The following is a 15,215-nucleotide window of genomic DNA, read 5'->3' on the forward strand; positions in this document are numbered from 1 at the left end:
GGATACAAGAAACCTGTTTTTAGTCTCTGCTGAACTTATCCAAAAGGTCCTGGGCAAGTAGTTATTTCATTTAATTTAGAAATAAGATGAATAATAGTGATGAACATGATAATAACTGTATCAAATACCTCTGATATACCATTATTTCAACTAGGTGTGTCAATATTTAGTAATAATCTATTTGTTTTTTTTCCTCTTGTTTAGTGTTGAAAGTAAATTCATGACTGAGTTCTTAAGTATTGCCTAATTCTAATTCATGAACTTCCACTTAAGTTGTTAGCTCCTATCATATAAGTGAAGCAATAACATTATTATTTATGGTAAAACCAGCCATTCCCAATGTAATGCACTCTCCACATATGTTGACTATAATCCTCATAATTCATTTTCCTAGTTTGGGATTGTAGGGGTTGCAAGTTCAATAGATCTGAAGGGCACCAAGTTGGGGAAGGCTATTGTACCATGTGGTATCGGCTTTACAATTTTCATCTTCTAGAAATTAGTGAAGTGCTTTACATGAGGTGCCTAAATTTTGTATCTCACTGAAATCAGCTGAAATACGGTAACTAACTCACAGCACACTGGACTTTAACTCGGGCTCTTAATGACTGAATTAATTAAATAATGTTTTAATTAAACCATTTCAATGATTGGTTGTCTCCTCAGAAAATGTCATTAGTTCAGTAAAATCTTCCAAGTGTAATAAAGTTTGTTGTGCTGGGGATTAATTAAATACTGATGATTAAACTGCAAGGATCAAGAGTCAAAAATATTTATATGAAGCCAGAAGCAGAAGGGATTTGTTCCAAAGGAACATGGGAATGTAAGAGTAGCTGAAAGCTGTAAAGAAGAAGAAACTTACGAAGATAGACAATAATTTCAGACAGTTGACACCAACTTTGAGCACCAACAAATGATAGCTTGTAAAAAGGTATAATAGGAGTGAGATATTAAATAACACTTTAAAATGTTGGCTAGTGTTCAGTTAACATGCAATTAGCAAATAGACAATGTTATTTTAAACTTTGTATCATGCACCTAACAAATGGAAAAGGGACATTCATTAATATTATGTTACAGAAATGAAATTCAAACAAAAACAAGGAAGCTTATTAGATTAGGCAGAACACCATTCTTTCAACTAGAGCTTCCCATTTGCTGATCCTCATGGTGCAGGAAATTTAAACTTAATCTAAAAATGTCTTCATGTATTCTTTGTTTTTTAAACAAGTATGAGAATTCAGCAAAAAAAAAAATTAAACAAGCATTTCAGCAACACAAACCAGTAGTGAAACTTTTATATAACCATATAAAACTGCAAGTTGCGAAGGGAAAATGCAGAAAGTCAAGAGCCGCACCATTCAAAGGGTTTCCCCAAAGGACAGCCAGGTTTCTCTTAACACCATTGGCAATAGGTGAAGTGTCAAGAGCACACACAGTTTTGGTTGATGTCAGAAAGCTAAAGTGGCATAAACCATAAAATATGTTAAGCAGATAAGCAATACAGTGGGGGGAAAAACTTACCTGTCCTGAGTAATTAAATCACATTTTGAAGTAGTGTTACATATAAATCCTCACAGATAGATGTGCTTATTTATACATCAGCATTTTCTAATAAGTCTTTATAGAGAGGAAGTAAACACCACCCACTTATCATTATTTGTTTATATTAGGAATCAAAATCTATTTTGTATCTGCAGTTGGAACTGGGAATGACATTCTAAAATTCCTACGTTTTTGGCTTCTGTGGTTGGAAACTGGTATTTCCAAATCAGTAAAACCAACATACCATCATCTTCACTTTTAATACAAGTAAGAAAGCAGCCAACCAATTTGTTTGAATATTGGCTGTAGGAAAGGTAGAAATAGAGTCTTAATGCCACTAGAAGATAGTGAACAATTATCTATGGATAGTCTGGTGCACAGCAGAGTATAGTGACATTTTGTGACTCAACATCCATGGGATGCATTAGTTACATCAGTTTGGAAAATTCTTGTTGTTGTTGTTTAAATCCTCTCTCTGTTGGGAAAGATGCAAATTTTCCCAAGGAATGAAGGGAAGAGGAGAGGATTTTTTTATTGCCCCAAATCAAAATCAACCAAATGGGAGAGGAATTTCAAGTAAAAAAAAAAGAAGCATTTAAAAATTTTCAATGTTTTATCAGAAAAAATCTTTGAATGTATGAAGAAAAATAGAACCCTATGAAATAAAAAATGAAAATCCTATCTAAACTTTAATAAAACAACATGCAGAAAAAATCCAAAACATTTTGGCTTTTGTTGTTTTATCTATCATTATTTTGCATCCATATCTTAAATTCTATCAGCCATTCTATTCTATAAGTGTTTAAGAAAAGGGTGGTTGTACCAATTAATTAAAATAAAATAGTGCTTCATTCTGCAACTGCAGAATATTGCAATTCTGTGCATCCTTTAATTGGAATAAGTGTACTGATCATTCAGTGTTGAGTTATTTAATTACAAGTAAATCTGATTGCATCAGAACATGAAAATTGCAACTTTGGGGTGGTGAGAATAAGTTTCCTTTATCATTCAAGTCAGGTACCAGAAGATTTGTGCAGTTACCCCCATTATGCTACAATAAACTGTTATCTGCTTCAAAATATAAATTAATTTTTATTGTAATACAGGTAGTCTTCGACTTGCAACAGTTCATTTAATGACCGTTCAATGGCACTGAAATAAGTGACTTACAACCATTGCATCATCCCCATGAACTCATGAGATAAAAATTCAGACACCTGGCAACTGACTCATATTTATGATGGATGCAGTGTCCCGGGTCAGGTGATCAACTTTTGCGATCTTCTGTCAAGCAAAAGTCAATAGAGAATCCAGATTCACTTAACAACTGTTACTAACTTAACTGTAATGATTCATTTAGCAACTGTGGTAAGAAAGATTGTAAAATGGGGCAAAACTCACTTAACAACTGTGTTGCTTAGAAACATAAATTTTGGGCTCAGTTATGGTTGTAAGTCAAGGACTGCCTGTACTTAAATACATCATAAATAAATCATCTTTTTCATTATCTTTTCTGACTCAAAATATAAAATATACCAGAACAGTATAATAAAGAGAAAACATACTTAATTTTACATTTATTAATGTAATACATGTATTAATGGCAACAAGAATTGTGTTTGCAAAATGAAGAGATTCCTACAGATGAAAGTGTTATAAAAAATACTAGAATGTGCTGAGATGGATAGATTAACACTTAAAAGAAAAAGAAGAAACTGAATCTATTTTAACATGGGACTTGTTTTACTAATGGTTAACTAACAGAACAGAGGTTAAAACCTAAAAAGACCAAAAAGAAAAAAAAAATATTGAAATTTTTACAAGATGGACAAACTAATTGTATTACTATTTTGTGATTAATATTGATATGGCTATTATGATTACTATTGTGATTAATGTTGTATAACTACTTAAAACTGATCAAACAACATGCTGTTCAGACAGATATGGGATTTTTTATTTGTATTAAAAATATATCAATAATATATATATATATATATATATATATATATATATATATACAACTAATATATATATATATATATATATATATATATATATATATATATATATATATATATATATATATATATATATATATTGCTTCACAAAGAGCATTCTGGCAAACCAACCATAGCTGCACGAATAATTTTTTCATTGAACACTTAAATGATAATATATATATATATATATATATGCTAAAATGAGATTACAATTTTTATGCCATAAGAATCTTAACATGGATTGTTTTATTTTAACTACAAATGTCTGTTTATTTTTCCATTGAAATCTAAACTAAGAATGCATTTTATGACAATTATTAGAGAGCATTATGAAAAATAATGATGCTTGCTTTCAAATACTATAAGTATATGATAGCTCTTGGGGAATGAGAATGCAAAGTAGAATTGCATCATTTTCCTTTCATTACAAAGTGCAGTGCCACATATTTCATTAAGTATTTTTTTTTAATTATAAGTAATTGTTAAAATAAAGCTTTCTTAAAATAGCAGAGACTGGGTTGGATTTAACATTATAAGGGCTTGCAACACGGTAAACTTAATGTCTCGGACATAAGTCCCGGAATTACAAGATTGTAGGTTTTAAGACATTACAAACAATATTTATTTCCCCACATTTATACTACATATCCACATGCATAAAACGTTTGTTTAAAATGAAATGCTGCTATATAAAACTACTTTTGATTAATTGCTGTTCCTTGAGAAAATACATTTTTGTTTAATGTACAGAGATATTCAGTGTCATGATTAGTGATTTGTTCTATAAAATGGTTGTATACTTCAGCTTAAAGCAACGATGCATAGGTGCCTGTAACTATTTCAAACCTTACAGCGTATGAGGCAGTGTTTACAATAACTAATAATAGATATATTGCAGAACGTTTATAGCTAATTGCAGAACGTTTAGCAGTTTATGGTTCTGAAAATTAATACAATTGGCATTTATACTTCTCTCAACGATTTCTAAACCAATATAAATGTGGGGAAATAAATATTGTTTGCACATCACTATAAAACAACTTCTCTTCATCCTTGACTAAAAAAATAACAGAAGGGAGAATCCCTTAATGTTGCTGATATAACTAACCGAAGTATGCAGCTAACAGAAAATAAATAGGCTGGACTCGTTTCAGAAATGGCCAATAGTGGGTAGAAAAGAATCTGAGAAAAAGAAAAAAGGGGGAATTCTAGAAAGGACACATGTGGACTTGAATGAAGTTGCACACCACTACGAGAACCTAGAAAGAGGAGGGGCAAAAAGAAGGGGATGAAAGGATGCTTGTTTTATTTTATTTTTTTTATACTATATCTAAAGAAGAAGTCATGCTCTCCTCTTGTAAGGAAGCATCCAAGGCTAAATTCAGAATCTTCGGCATGGTTCTTTCTTCTCAGAGAGAAATCCTAATTGAAGGTAGGCATTAAAGCAAAGCTGAGCAAAGGCTTCGGCTAAGAAAAACTAAGTCGAATTTATAAATACTAATTGGAGGAGGGGGGAGTTAGAGGAGACAAACTTTTGATTTAAATACAGATAGTCCTCGATTTACAATCATAACTGAGCCTGGAATTTACACAATTTATAAGTTGTGCTGATTGTTAACGGAGTCATCACGAGACTCACCCGATTTCATCATATTTCTTTGTGGTGGTTATTAAGTGAATCAGTGGTCATTCTGCAAATCCACAGTTGTTAAATGAGCCCACTGTCTGCAGTGGGCTTTTTGGGGGTGGGGGACAGAAACCGGAAGTAAACAGCAGTTTCAAGGAAGAACCATCATAAACTGTGGTCACGGGATCACAGGATGTTCTAAACGGCCTTAAATGCAGGTCAATGGCCAACTGCCCAAAATGTGATCACATGACCACAAGGGATTCCTTCCATCAGAACTTTGAATCCAGGATATTAGTACCTTTTGGAGGGTCCATCTATCACAACTTTAAATGGTCGCTAAGTGACTAGACATAGGTTGAGGTGTACCTGTATATATTTAATTAAACATCTGGTTAACTAGGGTTTCAGATTTCAAGAGAAAAGTGTGATTTGGAGTACATAGGATATTTCAAATGATGAAAACAATTCAAGATCTTGTCTTTTCTGGGTAGCTGAAGAAGGCGAGCCATCTGAGCCCAGAAAAAAAAAATTCAAGATCTTGAAGAAGCTCCTGGCAGATGCTACATAAGCATCCATGTGCAGTTCAAATTACATTTCTGCCTTTGAATCTGAAATGCTGTGCAGCCTGTTTAATTAATAATTAAATGAAGAACAAATAAGCAAGACACCTTTTATTTATATTTTATATCCGAGAATGATTTTTTTAAGTATCTTTTGGTTCTTGTTTGAAAATTTAGTTACAGTTCAGTGGGATATCCAAGATGTTTTAGAAAGTCTTGGAAAGACTACCAGGAAAGAAAAGTCTATGAAGTTAGTTAAAGCAGTGCTTATTGTATGGAAATCCAATACCAGCAAAAGTTAGAGTAATAAAAGCAATCTGCATTGCTTTTTTTACTGATGGTTTTGATAGCAGTACATGGGATGAATTAAACATATGTCCCAAGCTTTCCACAGCCCATAAGATCCAAAATTAACTATCTATGGAGAATATTGACCTTTAGATGAACTCAGTGCTTGATTATTGAAGAAAGAACTATGTCATTTATGAAAATGATCCAGATACAGTTTGAGTTATGTCTGTGAAAAATGCAGAATGCAAACTAGACTTCCCATGCAGCCACAACAGCACCATCGCAATAATAATAGATCTTACATTTGGGGAGGGATCTGTTTGTTCATATTTTATTTCTTCTTTCCCATTTGCTTCCGACTGTGTCAGCTGATATGATCTGCCTTCAATGAAAGTAATATAGTCTTTATAAGAGCATAATGGGCCTGCCAGGATACCCATGAAATTACAGTTGTAACTTAAATATTCCAGTAGACTTGGCATGCGTCTGTAATTCAAAGACAAGCAACTGGTGAAATTTTATTTCTATCTTAGTAACAAGAAATCTAGTACAAAATAATTAATATAATGTAATATAATATACCAATATTAATACCACACAGTGATTGGTTTTAGATTAACTGTCTAGCTGACAGTAAACTTCATAGATAAAAAAATTGGGATTCAAAACTAGTTGACTATTAAGGTCTACTAAGACTATATGGTCTATTAAGGATCCTGTACTAGTCAAAAGATCAAGCAGGAATGGGAAATTTGTGGCCCTAATAAAGATTGCTGAATTAATCTCGATCAATTAATCTCAATCAATTTTAGCCAATGGCACCCTGTTTCTCCAACAATACGGCCTCCCCCAATAGGAAGTCCCAGCATGTTTTCTTGGCATGAAATGAAATTAAGCCCCCCCCCCCCCCCCAAATTAAGGCTTATATTAAAACAGGCGAAATGGGGGGGAATGGCGGGGGGGCTTGCAGCGGTGTTTGGAGCAACGCTGCGGTATTTAGCGCAGCTACACGGCATTTGGCGCAGCCACGCGCAGCCAGCCAGGGCTCCTCCCTGCAACCGGAGCCTGGTGGAGACACTCGGCTTCAGGTGCTGCTTCCCTGGCTGGCAGGTCCAGCGGAAAGTGCCCTCACCCAGCCCGTCCCTGTCCCCACGCATCTCCAAACTCACCGGCAGCTCCAAACGCTGCAGCGGCATGGGCATTGGGCAGAGGCGCTCAGCTCGGAGGACGTGGCGCGGGCTGTCACCTTGCCTCCCTGTCCACGGATGGGTGAGCGCTATCACTGCCTCGGGCGGCCTCTCCCAGTGGCCCCTTCTGGGTCGGGCTGGAGGGACTTGGGAAGGAAGCCAAGCTCGAGTCAGCCCAGTTCTTTCGCTTGGCAGGTGAGTGCGCACCAGTGGCTTGCTTTCCTGGATCTGCCAACCCCGCCCGCCTCCGGAGTGGCCCTGGCAGGATGAGTGGATTGTCCGGTGGGGAGGCGCTCACTGCTTTGGCCAGAGCTCCACCACCGGGCAGGAGGGCCTGCCTGTCAGCTGCGCTGGGCACCCCAGGCGAAGTTCTTCGCGCTCTGCCTGGCACCAGGCAGGGATAGCAGCTGGGCGCTTCTCCTGGGATGGGCTGATCCTGCACTGTGGCCCCAGGAGATTCGCCTCCTCATGTGGGGTTGGGCTGCCCTCTTGGGCAGGGCAGGCTTTGTTATACCGGTAGTAGGGTGTCATTTTTAAAAGAATGGGCTTTTCCTTGGAACGATGCCCGGGAAGGCGGTGACAGGAGCGCCTGAAGTCGAGTGTCTCCGCTGGGTTCCATTTGCAGGAAGGACCCCTGGCGCCAAATGCTGCATGGCTGCGCCAAACACCACAGCGTTGCTCTAAATGTCGCGGCAGCACAGGGAGAAGGGAAAGCAACAGTCACGGAAGGTCTCCTGATACAAAGTGCCCCACCAACGCCGAGGTCAACATCCAAGCCGTCACTGCCCGCCTGCCCAAGGATACAAGGGGGGCAATTAAGTCACCCCCGAAAAGACGGCCTAGCCGGCTCAAAAAAAAAAAGCCAACCTTATTATATTAGAAACATGGTAGTTATGGGCCTACAGTCCTTCCTCCTTAACAGGCACAGCATGATATGTGATTCATTAGGCAGGGGTGTTAAACTCATGGCCCACACGCCTGATTTCCAGCCTGTGGGGTGCTTAAATCTGGCTCACGGGGCCGGCCTGGAAATAGCAAAGGACTGCCTCTGCGGTGCTTCTGGCAGCCAAAATGATGAGCTGCCTGCTCCCATTTTGGCTGGCAGGGTACTGCAGATCGTCCAGGCCGAAAACAGGGCCCCTGCACCCTGTTTTGGCCAGCAGGGTGCTGCAAGAGGCCTCTGTCCCGTCTCCCCCGCAACCGGCCCATGGAGAACTACTATGCTGATCAAAGAAATCCAGTCTGACACCCTTGCATTAAGCAATCTGATTTCTCCTTAATAGAGAAAATCCAGGAAGCCAGACTAAGTCAGTAGCATGCTACTAGAAATTTACTTCAATAAAACAAGGACATGGGAGTCACACTCCAACAATTAAATGCAAATTGATCTTTCTTCGGTGTTAATACAGGTAGTCCTCGACTTACAGCCATTGGTTTAGTGAGCTTTTGAAGTTACAGCAGCCTGAAGAAAGTGATTTACAATTGGTCCTTGCTCTTAGAACTGTCACATGATCAAAATGGCATGTATGTGCGATGCTTGCTGTCATTGAATTTTGCAACCTTCCCAGCCCTGCTCACAATAAGCAGAGTCTAGGGAAACCAGATTTGCTTAACAACCATGTGATTCACTTAACAAAGGCAGCAATCAGCTTAACAACTGCCTTGCTTAACAACGAAAATACTCAGTTGTGGATGTAAGTCGACAATTACTTGTAGCACCCCAGTTTATTTAGTTTGTCTTTATGCTGCTTTGTTTAGTTTGGCACAAAGCGCTTACAATGGCTTTCTTCATGTTATTGTAAAAAAGATGGAAAATACCCAAATGCACAGAATCCAAATGTATCTGTTCCCTGCAAAGCTGCTAAAAGGCTGACTTACATGGGATCTGAGGCAGCCGCTGACATTAAAACAGAGAAGCACTTACCTCACAGCTAAGCAACGCTGTGATGGCGACAGTTCCTCCTCCTTTCGGAACATTCCTGCACATGAGCAAGAAAGAAAATGGTAAACCATTGGGGCTGCTGAAAGAACCACAGACACATTTGTGCTGGAACAATTCGTATTCATTCTCTCTCTCTCTCTCTCTCTCTCTCTCTCTCTCTCTCTCTCTCTCTCGATAGTCATGAAGAGAAGTAATTGCAATCTGAGGCCATATAATAAGAGCAACTGATGCTAGGAGGGATTTGAGAGGACACTTTGCCAGCATTCTAATCCTCTCTGTGATTAAACTAGGATGGGCACAGATTGGAACAGAGTTATCAGTCCAGATTTCCTAATCAGTTTATTACATCCAGATGATTGAGATGGTTCAAAATTTTGGTCCACTTTATGAGGAAAAGGCCGTTCTGTGCATGGGCAGAAGCCACTGAATCATCAGGTTATTTTCTTCAAGGTCTAAATGCTATTTAATTAAAAGATTGCCATTATTCCTTGTTCTCATGTTCAGTTCAAGCAAGCTAATCAAAACATGCCACAACTACAATCATAGCGAAGACGCAGGCTTAACCATGATTGCTTCCATGATCTGTTTTCAGATGGCGAGCTAGGCCAAATCAAAACATTTTAGCATATCATGCAAAAGTGCTATTTCTTGTACCTTTGGATCAGAAAGACCATGATTTAATCTTAAATAATTAAATAAAACAAAACAAAGTCAAACTCCTAATGTACGTTTCTGTCCCACCTCAACTCATCATATGTAATTTTAAGCATGTTGTAATATAGCTTGACAGCCAGTTTGGTGTAGTGATTTAAGGCCTCAAGTTAGAAAGGGAGGCTGAGTCCTAGTCCCACTTTAAGCAAAGCCAGCTGGGTGGACTTGGGCCAGTCACTTTCTCTCTGCCCTAGAAAAGAGGCAGTGGCAAGCCACTTTAAAAAATCTTGCCAAGAAAAATACAGGGACTTGTCCAGGCAGTTTCCAAGAATAAGACACAATGGAACAGAAGGGGAAAGAAAGCAAAGAACTGAAAATGTAAACTGAAATTGATTTAAAACAGTGAGTAGAGCCAACGTACATGGCTCCATATAATCAGATGATTACTAACTGGGAGCAAAGAGTTATGAAAATCCTAATTCTCTGTTACTATCTAATGATTGTCCAGATTTTTGCAATAATGGACAGCTTTAAGTAGCAAGAGACTACATTATTATAGGGCTGTGGATAACTGAAAAATTATTTGAATGAAATGATTCAGATTTCATGAGAGCACAGCAACTTCCTGCTGTTCATTAAAGACTCCCAAATTCTTAATGCTTTTTCATGAGCTAAAAACACACTTATTATAAGAAATTATATACACCTATTATTAGGTATTATATTATATACACCTATTATAAGAAATTTGCTAAGTTAATGTTAATGCAACTTGGAAGAATGCCCACTGCTGCCTCTAATATTTCAGAGAGGGAGGGAGGGAGGATGTAAGCATGAGGCTTACAGCAACCTATTCACTTAATGCTAAACCATGATTAATGCTATATCCTAATGTAGCCATTATCTCTGTTTATTCACAAATAAAATCAACAGACTTTTCTGGTCTAAAAGCATTCTCTTTTCAGATCTTCAGTTCTCTAAAGTAAACACCTAATTATTGTTATTTATTTAGACTTGTAAGTATTTTCATAACTCTACAATTTTTACTACTTATTTTTTTCCAACTTGTTGCTTAGTTTAATTTTCATCTACAATACTTTTGTATTCTATGGAGATTTTAAGATGCAAACTTCCTTGTATTAAATCTGAAAAAAGTTGACTTTATTGATTTAATAAATAATACTACAATACAATTTACCCATTTAAAAATAATTATACAAGCAAGAACTAAAAAAAAGAAGTATTGGTTTAATGAAATCATCACAATACTGCGTCTGTCAATAAAATTCCACTGGCTTTATAAGAAGGAATATATCATACATTCAACTGGTTGAATATCCGGTAATCGGATAGAAAATGAAAGGGTTTTTCAAGACTGCAAGTTAAAAGAACAGCTGGCCAAAACACATTGTTCTACCCACAATTTAAAAAAAAAATTCTCCTCCCCAATTTGTGTTAAAAATTTAAAGAAGGAAGTCTTTTCTCACCCCCAATTCTTACCATCATGAATTTCATACGCCAAACTTGTAATTTTCTGAGTAATTATCATCATTGGGCTGTAACAAAGATGGAGAAAGGACAGGAAATTTAGATTTCTTTTATAAAATAGTACTTCTCTATGGCAAGATAAGGCTGAATGAGAGAGAATATTCATGTTTTTTAAAAAATATTTTGCCACTGAAAGGAATTTTTCATTGGTAGGCTCAGGCAGAGAGAAACAAAGAAACCAATGGCATTTACACTGGCAGGAAATGATATATTTTCAAAGGCTGATTTGCTTGAGAAATCACAGAGCCTGTTCAGAAAATGAACACATTTCGGCTCAATTGTTCCTCCCTCCATAAAGGAAGGAGCTTCTATCCTTCCTTTGTCACAAAGCATTATTTGATTAAGTTCACAAAATGTCAAATGATGTTTCAAATGGGGATATCCTGATTTGAGGACAAAATTAACCACAAATTAAAAACAGGACATCTGAAGTTCTTTCCTTCAGGCACAAAAAGGAGAGGAGAAAGAGAAGCATGCACAAGCTTGACTTTCAGACAGGTTTGTTCTCATTATGTAAGCAGCCAGCTACATGCATATGCACCATTCCCCAGTATGGATGCCTCCCTTTGACACATAAAAATCTAAAGGTTTTCAGTAAATTTGCTAATCAAACCGGAATAATACAATATCATTGAGCAGACAAAGAGGTAATAGAAAAAAATAACACTGGCCCTTGTAAATAATGGACCACTAAAATCTAACTTTATTTGCACTGCACATATATTTGCTCTATAAATATTAGAACATAATCAACCTCGAAAAACTGAACCACCGGTCTACAAGGAATACTTTGCCACTTTTACATCACACAGAAGATTTTCTTTTAGACACATACGTAATGGTAACAACAGGGAAAGCAATATAACAGAAATTCACCCTGGAGAATGCTGTTTCCCAATTACATAACTCAAAAGTAGAGAAATGAAGACACAGTGTTGCAATATAAATGATTTCTTCTAAAAGTAACTTTAGTGTCATGTTCCAAGAGGAGGGGAAGTAAAATAGTCAATATTTTTAGCTTTCCTATACTTCCCCAGTACAAAAAAAAGATTAATTTGTGAACTCAAATACAAAACCAAACTTTTAAAAATGAGAGATGGGGAAGAAAGGGAAAAGGAACTGCGGAAAGGAAATCTCTCAATACTCATGATTGCTTTGGACGATTCCAGAGAGATATACAAAGGTTTTTAAAGTCTTTATGTTTTGAAAGATGCAATAAGGTACAGGTAGTCCTGGACTTATGTCCAATTGCTCAACGAATATTTGAAGTTATGACTGACTTGAAAAAAGTTACTTACCACCACTCATCCTCAGAGTTAAGATTGCCACACTATCTCCATAGTTACATCATTGCTTTTTGGGTGCTTGGCAAACAGCTCACATTTATGAACAGCTGCAACATTCTGCACTCATCCGAGATAGTGTTATGTGAATTTTTTGCTATTTTATGAAATGCTTAATGACCATCATAGACACAGTTGTAAAACTGATTGGTCATGTGGTAACAACAACTTACCACCAAAACTCCAACTGTGGTCATAAGTAAAGAACTGCCTTGTAAAGATTTACAACAGAAAGAGGTGTCATGTTTTCAATGTTTAATGATGTTTTGTTTGTTTTTAAAATTAATAAAATTTGTTTCAAAAAAATAAAAAAAACTGCCTGTACATCTTAATCAGGAGATGACACAAGTGGTTTGATCTGAATTTCTTCTGGACTTGTAGCCCACAAGAGTAATCATTCACAAATATCCTATTTAAGATATAGTTCTATTCTGAATTATATACTTATGAAGGAGCTAGATAGAAAATTGGTATTTACCATATATATGTGTACACATTTTCTCATGTTAAGTCACATCCCTGGGTTATATTACCTCATACTCTTCTGTTGCAGTAAACAAACAGGTAAAGAGCTCTAAAATGCATACATTCTGATTTTTTAAAACTCTGAAATTTTTAGACATTTATGAAGTCTCAAATAAATTATACTTAATTCAGACTTAACTATATCTAGCTACAAAAATAATTGCTGGGAGTACTGAAAATAGTTATTCTTACCCAGAAAAATCAGCAGAATATTGTCCATAGTCAAATATATAAACTCTAGAAATTTGGCACACAGTGAGGTATCCCAAAGCAAAAACAAAACAATATCTGGAAAAGAAAACAAAGTCATTGGGTTATCTCTCACAGAATCTATAGATATTAACATAAATTTAAATTATTTTTAGGGTACTTGTTTGAAAGGATAATGTAGTCCAAGACCTTTATATCATAAGCACAGTATTTTCCCAAATGTGCTCACAGTGTCAACTAATTCACATTTCTTCTATCTATCTATCTATCTATCTATCTATCTATCTATCTATCTATCTATTTGGGATCCAAAAGCTATTAATCCAGCCCATGTGGAACCACAAGGCTGCCCCGCCCACATCGCCCCACCTACCTGCCAGCCCCCACCTGCCTTCTGGAGGCCAAAAATGGAAGGCCTCAGGAAGCCAAAAACTGGGCCATTTCGGCAGAATCTCAAGCCTGATGATGGCAGATGAGATTCTGCCGAAACGTCGCTACAACTTTAAAAGCACAACTATAATGATGTGGGAAAATACCCAAACAAAGCTGAATACCATACATACATACATACATACATACATACATACATACATACATACACACACACACACACACACACACACACACACACACATACATACACACTGCTCAAAAAAAATAAAGGGAACGCTTAAACAATACAATGTAACTCCAAATCAATCACACTTCTGTGAAATCAAACTGTCCACTTAGGTAGCAACACTGATTGACAATCAATTTCACATGCTGTTGTGCAAATAGAATAGACAACAGGTAGAAAGCATAGGCAGTTCGCAAGACATCTCCAATAAAGGAGTGGTTCTGCAGGTGGTGACCACAGACCACTTCTCAGTTCCTATGCTTTCTGGCTGATGGTTTGGTCACTTTGGAATGCTGGCTGTGCTTTCACTCTAGTGGTAGCATGAGACGGAGTCTACAACCCACACAAGTGGCTCAGGTAGTGCAGCGCATCCAGGATGGCACATCAATGGGAGCTGTGACAAGGTTTGCTGTGTCTGTCAGCGTAGTGTCCAGAGCATGGAGATGCCACCAGGAGATAGGCCAGTACATCAGGAGACATGGAGGAGGCCATAGGACAGCAACAACCCAGCATCAGGACCGTTACCTCCGCCTTTGTGCAAGGAGGGACAGGAGGAGCACCACCAGAGCCCGGCAAAATGACCTCCAGCGGGCCACAAATGTGCATGTGGCTGCTCAAATGGTCAGAAACAGACTCCATGAGGGTGGTATGAGGGTCCAACGTCCACAGTTGGGGGTTGTGCTTACAGCCCAACATCGTGCAGGTTGTTTGGCATTTGCCAGAGAACACCAAGATTGGCAAATTCGCCACTGGCGCCCTGTGCTCTTCACAGATGAAAGCAGGTTCACACTGAGCACATGTGACAGATGCGACAGGGTCTGGAGACACTGTGGAGAACGTTTTGCTGCCTGCAACATCCTCCAGCATGACCATTTTGGCAGTAGGTCAGTAATGGTATGGGGTGGCATTTCTTTAGGGGACCGCACAGCCCTCCATGTGCTCACCAGAGGTAGCCTGACTGCCATTAGGTACCAAGATGAGACCCTCAAACCCCTTGTGAGACAATATGCTGGTGCGGTTGGCCCTGGGTTCCTCATAATGCAAGACAATGCTAGACCTCATGTGGCTGGAGTGTGTTAGCAGTTCCTGCAAGACGAAGACGTGGGAAAATACCCGAAGAAACCTAAATACCATACATATAAATACCTGCGAAAACACACA

General features: G+C 37.8%; 1 protein-coding gene across 1 annotated transcript in view; it reads right to left on the bottom strand.

The window, feature by feature from the left end:
* Positions 1 to 15,215, bottom strand: part of MBOAT2 (membrane bound glycerophospholipid O-acyltransferase 2) — a 94,700-nt gene that overhangs the window by 14,153 nt on the left and 65,332 nt on the right. The window contains exons 4-7 of the mRNA XM_026695264.2: positions 13,418 to 13,513; positions 11,310 to 11,365; positions 9,141 to 9,195; positions 6,332 to 6,515 (exon numbers count right to left, since the gene is read on the bottom strand). Of these exons, the coding sequence (XP_026551049.1) occupies positions 6,332 to 6,515; positions 9,141 to 9,195; positions 11,310 to 11,365; positions 13,418 to 13,513 (391 nt within the window). The remainder of the gene's footprint in view (positions 1 to 6,331; positions 6,516 to 9,140; positions 9,196 to 11,309; positions 11,366 to 13,417; positions 13,514 to 15,215) is intronic.

Source organism: Pseudonaja textilis, chromosome 1 (genome assembly GCF_049901715.1).
Source record: "Pseudonaja textilis isolate UNSWEBS1 chromosome 1, rPseTex1.2, whole genome shotgun sequence".
Taxonomy (NCBI): Eukaryota; Metazoa; Chordata; class Lepidosauria; order Squamata; family Elapidae; genus Pseudonaja; species Pseudonaja textilis.